Source organism: Podarcis filfolensis (assembly GCF_964270895.1).
Source record: "Podarcis filfolensis genome assembly, chromosome: 8".
NCBI classification, from domain to species: domain Eukaryota; kingdom Metazoa; phylum Chordata; class Lepidosauria; order Squamata; family Lacertidae; genus Podarcis; species Podarcis filfolensis.
The window spans coordinates 43,912,306-43,921,073 of NC_139611.1; the positions used below are offsets into that span (position 1 = coordinate 43,912,306).

Genomic DNA, 8,768 nt, shown 5'->3' on the forward strand with positions numbered 1-8,768 from the left:
CTCTTCGTTCCCACTGGGCTTATATTTAACTGTTGGCCTTAAACACGGTGTAGTAATTCACCTGTAGATAGTCACTGCAGGCCATGTTCACAACCAGCCAGCCACGTGAAAGAAAGCCTCTGGGATTTAAGAACTCTAAATGAGGGTCTGTGGCCCACCATTCACTCCCACTTGGAAGCTGTTGCCAAGCAGGGAGCGGTTGAAATTGGGGTGGAAAGGGTTATTCTGTGCTGCAGCACCCACTTGATGCAGTGATATCGTAAATCAATTTGAAGATTGTTTCCAAGCCCGATTGCTTTGTAAGGAATCTGATTTTGTGTCAGGTCTGCAGATACAGAAGGGTTAAATTGCGAATCTCCATGCACTGTGAGCCTCCCATCCAAACCCACCTCTTCTCAAGGCTAGTGAGTGAGTTAACAGATGGTCAACTGGTCAACCTGCAGTCCTGTATCAGGGCCACAGCATGCCTGCTTCCCACATAACATAACCTGTTACTGGTGCCCTAACAAGCACAAGGTCCACAGAAAACTAACCAAGCTTTTCTCTGCTTTGTTGGTCGAGGTAACTCTTCTAGGTGCCTGAAACTACAATTTTTGCATGGAAAGGAGAACACTTGAAGACAGTACAGAGCTGTCAGGGCTTTGCACCATTACACCCTAGGAGAGTTTGCACAGCCAAAATAACTCTTGTCTGTCATTTCCAGAGGGGAGGAAATGTTTTATGTACTCCAACTACCCCACGGGGAGGCAATTAATCCTGCTACTGCTGTCCATCACCCTTCACTGCAACCCTGTCCAGGGTTTGGTTTGGGTTGTTGTTGTTTTGGGGTGGCGGAACTAGATTGCCTGTTAACCTTATTAACCCTTTCCAACCCTGCCATGCTGCTCAATCCTGCCAGCTCTTAAAAGATATGGACTATCTTTGCCCCGCCTATGATTTTAGTGCCACTTGGCTCCAGGGTCCTTTAGAAATGAAGGACAAGCCTGAAAGGGGAGTTTTTCAGGCAGCAAAACATAAGCAGCAGCCCCATCTCCTCTACCTTAGCTTTGTGTTAGTGTAAAAGGCAGCAGCAGCTTTTCCATGACGCAGAATCAAGTGCAGCTTTTCAGATTAATTATATTAAAAAAAGAAACAGGCACTTGAATTCCACTTCACATGAGCCTATGACTGTTTGAAGCTTGCTGGGCCTACTTAGCATCCTTCCTAATACTGAACTTCTTATCCAACTATGGATCCTTATACAGGCTTCTGTTAGGTAAGACTCCACGTCCAACTAATGCACAATCCCTTTCTCTGACACTCTCAGCATAGGGTCTCTCTCATCCCCTCCTGACCCATTTAGGTGGAGGTGCCAGAGGGGCCTTCTGTGTATGCAAAACAGGTGCTCCTATGATTCATCCTTGCCTGCAGTTCTGAGGAGCAGAGACTTGCTGCGTTTGTACGATGTATCATCCAAATGGAGGATGCATTCACCATATATCTGTAAATTAAAAATAATCCCTCAGCCATTTAAAGAATCTTTCAGAGTGCTTGTGAAGGCACCCAGTTTCCGCCTCTGTTCTGTGACAAGTGCTTTCAAAAGTTTGTTTGTTTATTTATTTAAAAACCTACCCAACTATTTAAGTTAAAATTGAACACCTATCCCTCTGAGCACTGGCCGCTTGTCCAGCCAATGCGTGGAGCTGAACCGTCTTGCAAAAAAGCAGAACAACGCCCAGGGTGCCTGCTCAGTCCTGCTGTACTGTTAGAGCTCCTCAATGCACTCTTCCCAGAGGGGCAGCTCTGCGAATTCAAGCTGTGGTCACAGAGGATTTACAGATCTCACAACGGCCAGAGTCCTCTGAGACCAAGCACCTCTCTCTCCCCTCCACCACAAACCATCCCTTCTCCTTTTTGGCAACCTACTCCTTTTGCCTGAAGAACAAGGAAGGGGAACCTGTGGCCTTCCAGATGCAGTTTGGACTACAACTTTCATCACCCTTGAACACTGGAAATCAAAGTTCAGCAACTTTTGGTAGGCCACAGATTCTCCCTACCCTTGGTGTGAAGCAAGACAAGCAGACAGGTATGATGCAGACCTCTGTTGCATCCCAGCTCCTGAAAGGCTGGGTGCCAAGAGCAAGCACCAGAGAGTGGTCAGCCACACAAGTGTGGGGCAGAAGCTTGCATCACTGAGTCAGCCAGCAAGGATGGCTGAGAGGGGAAAGAGGATTTCTGGCTGAGTGAAAGAGCAAGGAAGGAAAAAGAGACCTTTCCTCTCCATTGCAGTCCAGAAGAGAAGGCTGGGAAAGGGAGCATCTTGCCTCTGCCTAGGAGTCCAGCTTGATAAAGACTTTGGGCCGAGAGAATATTTTGAGTGCCTCCTCGATCTGCGACAGCTTATTCTCCAGGGTGGCACGTCTGTTCTGGACGCTGAGGGTGTCAGTTCGCACTGGAAGCAGCAGGAGGTCTTTCAGGAAGCGCTCTTGGCCTAAGAGTGAAGAGGAAGAGTGACCAGCTTACAGTTAAGGATGCCTGCTCAATTCAGTCAGTGCAGACAAGACTGAGCTAGATATACAGCTAGATGGACAGAAACCTGACTTGCTATAAGACATCTTCCTATGTTCCATAGAGCCTCTGCCAGGTGTGGGGGGCCATGTGGCCCTCCAGATGTTGTTGAATTAAACCTCCCATCATCGCTGCCCATTGGCCACCCTGGCTGGGGGTGGTGGGAGCCCAAAAACATTTAGAGGGTGGCAGGTTCCACATCCCTGAACTAGACCATCCTGGACCAACCCGGCATGAAGCAGCTTCACATGTCTTGCATTCTGCCCTCCTTACTTTGTTTGAGGTTGTTGAGCGTCTCCAACCGCTGGCTCTCTGGCATCATGGTGTGGCCAGGTGGCATGGAGGGGTCAGGCATGTTGCGCTGGCGCTCCTCTGCCTCTTTGCGCCAGTGGTCCTTCCTCTCAATCAGGCTAAATCACAGCAGAAAGAGCATATCAGTTAAGGCGAGGAAAGAATGGCAGAGAAAGCTAGGAGGAAACAGCACCTCAGACTTCAAGGAACAGAGTGTGGCCTAGCCTCACGTCTCTCCCCTCGGGGTCCTACAAACCAATTAAGTGGTGAAGAAACAGCTAGAAGAGAAGTTGGGACAGGGGGCAGGAAGAGATGTGGTGTTTACTGCAGTCAGGGCCATCAATCCAGCCTCTCAGAAATGAAACTCCAGGAGGAGGTTTCAAACACAGACATAACATGGCAACCCTGACTTGTACCTCTCACCAACTAGGTGGAGATATTCCAAATCATCGGAAGTTTTTGAATTGTCTTCAAGGGCAGCCCCACAAAGAGCACATTGCTGTAGTCTAATCCCAAAGTTATCAAGGCATGAATGAGGATAGCCAGGTCATTTTCAGCAGTGAGTATAGCTGGCCAATCAGCCCAAGCCAATAAAAGCATTCTATGGTGCAGACAAAACCTGGGAATCCAAGAACAGAGCTGCACCCAGAAGTAAGTATTCCCTTCTATATCTTTATGAAGAGTTGTGACCCCACCCATTTTATCCATCCTGAATGGCAGAATCTCCAATTCAGAATACTGTTTTATTTATTTCAAAGGGGCTAGAAACTTCCTCAAAAAAATAAAGCAGAGATTCTGGGAAACCTAAATTCAGCAGCTGATAGGAGATGCCATCATGCTTATATGGCAGTCCTGCACATGGGCAGAATGCTCCCAAACTTACTTCTGGTGCTCATGCCAGACAGACTGCTGTGTCTGAGATGGTAAATCTGTTCCTGCCATTTCAGACCGCAGGTGGTGGATCACATGACTGAAAACTCTCCCTTTAAAAACAAACTCACCGCATATGTAAGGCTACTATGTCAGGGAGAACAGCTCTCACTTAGCTTTCTCCTTGACATGCTAGTTTTCTATGGGAAGGGAAGGGGTACTCAAACTTGTGACACCACTTTGCAGTCTTGTAGAAAGGTTGAACACTGATTTCTTTACTTTTCTTTCTCAACCTTATATTTATTGGGTATTAATTTTATTTTCTTGCAAGTAGCCTCGGAGGCCTGTTGCAACACAGAAAAGCATGGATAGCAGTATTTGAAACAAATAAATACTGAAGCCAGATGGGTCAGGGGTGAGTTGGATACCTACTAGTGGGGGACATGGCCTTTCTGCTTAGCATTGTACTCTTCCTGATCCTTGCGTTTCTGCTCCAGCACTTCGGTCAGCGACTGCAAGGAGCGTGAGCGCCGCAGCTGAGCCCGTTTGGCGTTCCGGGCGTTGTGGCTGACAAAGTCCACCCCTTGACCCTCCTCCTGGTTCTGTAATGAGAAGGTCAAAGAGCTGGAAGGCAAAGAGCTTCGGGTGTCAGGAAACGTTGCTTTTCTATAGACTAGGGACAGGTTTGGTTTAATTTCTCCTAGCCCCTAGCCAACTTTGAAAGCATGGATCACGTCTTTGTGGCAGGGGGAGGGAATATCCCCCCCATTAGATCAAAGAAACAAAATAATTTGGGGGTCACAGAGAAGTAAAAAACATTCCAAGAGTGCTTTGGAAGTGCTGGAAGTCAACCTGATGCACAACTGCAAAAAATGTCCCTCCCTCTGCCTTGGGACACCACAGAGCTCCATCATTTACTGCACCCCTGGAATGGAGAGGTTGGGAGGAGGTTGGCTAAAGCACTAACCACTCATGAGGAAATGGAAGTATAAAGCAGATTGCATCAGCACCGGTGGGCATCTCCCCGCCCCCCACCTTGACACTCCCATTCTGTGATTTTGCAGCTGCTGCATCTGCTGTTGCTCCGGACTGGGCTGGGTTTGGAGACGGTGACCTGCATGGACGAATTCCTGCACCACAGCGCGAATAGGCTCTCAAGTATCTCTGATGCTCTGGATTTGGAGGACTAGGACTCTCCTAGGAAAGAGGAAAACAGGAGGAAGAATTACTGCACAGTCACAGACGGGTATAGGCTGAAGAACCCAGAGAACATCACTGATCAACCTTCAGCACAGTCTATTGCACCTGTTCCTGATGACCACCACCTACGTTGTTTTAAACTGGGACATCAGACAGGGGTTGCCAATATTCTCAGATCTGTGGGCACATTTGGAATTTTGAGAGTGCCATCAGCACAATCCCATCTGTTTCTTCTTTGTTCACGCCCTGCATCACTTCCCTCTCGGCAGACAGAAAGAGAGACAGCACGTAAAATGTATTGCCAATAAGCAGTAGTAGAAATACCTGCAGCTTTGCTTTGACTTTAGACTCCACACTCTCATACTTCTGAGACTTCCACAGGGCCTTCACAGGCTTTGGTTGGCTGAGCTCCCGAGCCTGCTCCTTCTCTCTGCATTTCCGCTGAATCTCTCGCATGCGCCTCAGATTTTCCTTCTCATAGTCCTTGTGATCTTTGCCTGCATTGGCAAGAAAAAGAAAACATTGCCCTACAATCCTTGAGCTACAGGCACAAAAGCCTCTCTCCCTTGAACTTCCTTATGTTTTCCTTGTAAAAAAAATAAAAATAGACAGCTCACCTGTAACATGTGTAGAGAGACAAGAACTCATATTTCTCTCCGTCTTACAGAGGTTGTACAGCCAGGATTACACCACAAATCAGGGGTAGCCAAAGTGTTGCCCTCCAAATGTTGTTGACTACAACTCCCATCAGTCCTAGCCTCCATCATCCCATCAGGCATGATGGAAGATAGCCACATGGCCTATCACTGCTGTAGGTGAAGAAACCCACTGTAACCACTGTTAAGATGGGTAGGCTGAAAAACAGTGGCTGGCCTGAAGGTCACCCAGTGAGCTTCATGGCTGAGTGTAGATCTGAACCGGGGTCTTCTGAGTCCCAGTCAAATACTTTTAACTGCTACACCACCCCTAATGCTGTCAACAGCAGGCTGGCATCGGTCCCCATGTTGCAACCACACTTACGCTTAGGTGTCACCTCCTGAAAGAAAGAGATCCCATCCAGCTGCAGGAGAGCTCCCACTGTGCCCTTCTTTCCCATCTCTAGAATATCCTTGGCATTTGGCTTAATCCGTGGAGGAGGGTGAGCAAGGCGGGCACTGTAGCATTCAGGGTAGAGGCTGCATTCTGGAGGAATGGGGCCGGGGAGCAGATCCAGCTTCAGAGAGTTCCCTTCCAGTCTCCCTCGTGCTAAAGATGAAAAAAGAGAGTCGAGAAAGACTGCAGCTCAGAGATAAAGTTAATGCAGAAGCTCTCAGGTCAAATGTCTGAACACTTCCAGTTAAAAGGAGGCGATGGGAAAGACCCTGGGCCCAGGACCCTGAAGAGCTGCTGCAGGTCAGAATAGACAATACTGGGGTATAAGGACAAATAATCTGACTTGGGGAAAAAGAAGTTTCCTATGGTCCTATTTTCCTAACAGAACGAGAATTTACACATTCTGTCACCCTAAATTAGCACTTTTTCTAGACCAAATTATTCCTGACCAGTGTCCTCCCCAGCCTGCTCCAGCTCAACCTCTAGTATCAAGCAGCTGCTTGATTACTGTTCTCTTAAGGGTCCTTTATTAGGGGTGCAGAACCTGATGCCGCTGAGCTCCCATCAGCTCCAGCCAGCACAGCCAATGGCCAGTGGTAATGGGAGTTGCAGACCAACAAGTTGAAGGACCACTGGTTCCCCACCCCTGACGTCAGCAAGAACTAGTGAGTGATTAGAGGATTCTACCCATTACAGAGAAAAATATGGATCCTTCTCTTTTCCAAAGGTGAAAAGGAAAACTGATTATGCACTGAGATTACCAGGGTACCCCAGGATCACACAGCACACTCACCTGATAGGGGACGCCTGTAGTAATCGGGACAAAGGGAGGGATCAGGGGGAATGGGCCCCGTAATCCTGGAGGGCCCCTCTGACATCTCAGCCTCAGCTCCAGACCAGGAATCAAGAACTGCAAGATCTCACTTTCCTTAGTTCTTCCTCCCTCAAAGTCACTGGCAAAGCATGGCCAATTTATCTGGAAGAACAGGAAACTGTAGGGAAGCTGCTGCAAGGAACTAAACAACATCATATCCTCAGTGTTGGTTTTATTTCACATCACCCACATCATGCTAGTCATAGAAACATTGCTACTATTATCATGTCATACATGTTAACTACTGCAATAAAGCACACATTTGTATTATATTTATTTCTGTCCCGCCTTTTCCCGAGGGATAAACACAGCTGCTTACAGATAAATTAGAAACAGCTAAAAACATGAGGCGAGAGGCAGAATTTAAAAAACAATGAAACATTAATACAGAATTAAAGCTAACTAACTATATATATGATCTATTAAAATATACAGACAATTATAACAGAATACATCACAGCCCCAGTCCTTTCCTTAAAATGAGTGAGTTCCCCAAAGGCTGTTGGAATAAGAAAGTCTTCACCTGCTGGCAGAAGGGCATGGGAGTATACATGTGCCTATAAAAAGCAGGATGCACAATTGGTTCTGAATATGGTGTCTAGATTGATAATGAATCCCCGTATGATAAGTATATTTTTTCTGGGTGTAACTTCAGAAGGAAGTTCTTCTAGTAGTCCCAGCACAGACATGGTTAAGCCATAGAATTTGCTACCACAAGATATAGTGGTGGCCACCAACTTGGACGGCTTTAAAAGACAAATTTACGGAGGTTAAGGCTTTCAGTAGCAACTACTTATGATCACCATTTGCAATCTCTCATAATAATGATTCCAAAAGAGTTTACAATGCAGACTAAAACAATACAGTACAACCCTATACAAGTCTACTCAGAAGTAAGGCAGGTAAGCCATACTTAATCCGAGGCTGTATAAGGGTGTTCTTTTTCCCCTCAAAATACTTGAGCATATAATGTTCATGTATTTTGAGATATAAAAAGAATAAAACTACCCAGTATCTCCTGGAGTTTTAAATTTTGTATTCTTAAAGTTTAATTGCTGCTATTTGATTGTTATTGTGGAGTTATTTTTAGCTTGCCTTTTATTTTTATTCTGTCACATTCTCCTGTTTTTAATTCAAATCTCTTTTATTTTACTGGATAGAAGTACTCAGCTATCACTATGATGCATCAGTTACAGTCTGGTTTTTGCCTGAAGCATTCAAAGAGGCAACACAGCAATACTAACGGACAAATCAGTTTGTTTTCTCAACTATGTTAAAAGCTTGGTGTTGAATTACCAGTTGCATTGTTTGTTTGTTTTTACATGTTTTCAGACACAGATATAATTGCTTATACAACACGTGCGAATATCTTTGAAAAGCAACAGTAAAATAGGCCTCAGTGCTGCCAAGTGTTTCTGGTAAAGGCCAAGCTCCTGGGAGCTGTACAGAACCCAAGTCTCTGGGTTATCACCATTAAGAGGAGCCTCTGTTTCAGTGCCAGCTAGCAAGGGAAACATCTGGCTTTATCTTCCTACCATGGATCTCACCTCCAAAATGTTTCCTATCCACCTCCAAACAGGCAGTGACACCTCCATCACACCCCAAAGCTACACACAGAACCCTGGAATTCTGCCCACTCAAAACAGGTGCAACCATCACGGCTGAAGCACAGTGCCAGACATCACAAAGCTGTCAGCGCAGTCAAGCGGGCAAAAAGGCGGCAAGGGGGGGGGGAACCTCTCGAGCAGCCATCTGCCTCCCATCACCTTCCCAACGCTCACCTCAAGATGCTCCCAGAGCACATTTTACACATTGACTATCCTACCTCAGCACCTAGGTAAGATACACTCAAGCAGATTGTTGCTGTTTTTGTAGAGAAGGGATGGCTGAAGCT

The 8,768-nt window shown here is 46.4% G+C and overlaps 1 protein-coding gene across 1 annotated transcript; it reads right to left on the reverse strand.

Annotated features, from left to right (window-relative positions):
* Positions 1–1,582: 1,582 nt before the first annotated feature.
* ENKD1 (enkurin domain containing 1) lies at positions 1,583–6,935 on the reverse strand. Its single transcript, XM_083626536.1, has 7 exons — positions 6,794–6,935; positions 5,929–6,153; positions 5,233–5,405; positions 4,744–4,905; positions 4,141–4,310; positions 2,821–2,957; positions 1,583–2,470 (listed from the first exon to the last, which is right to left on the reverse strand). The coding sequence occupies exons 1-7, from the start codon at positions 6,876–6,878 to the stop codon at positions 2,310–2,312; spliced, it is 1,113 nt and encodes a 370-aa protein (XP_083482662.1). The 5' UTR covers positions 6,879–6,935; the 3' UTR covers positions 1,583–2,309.
* Positions 6,936–8,768: the final 1,833 nt, after the last annotated feature.

What these genes read in the sequence shown, in the direction of transcription:
- ENKD1 (XM_083626536.1), bottom strand. Translation starts at nt 6,878, where the DNA reads ATGTCAGAGGGGCCCTCCAGGATTACGGGGCCCATTCCCCCTGATCCC. An exon ending in CTACAGGCGTCCCCTATCAG is followed by an intron (nt 6,154 to 6,793) that starts GTGAGTGTGCTG and finishes TTTCATCTTTAG; the next exon opens with CACGAGGGAGACTGGAAGGG. An exon ending in GCTCAACAACCTCAAACAAA is followed by an intron (nt 2,471 to 2,820) that starts GTAAGGAGGGCA and finishes CTTCACTCTTAG; the next exon opens with GCCAAGAGCGCTTCCTGAAA.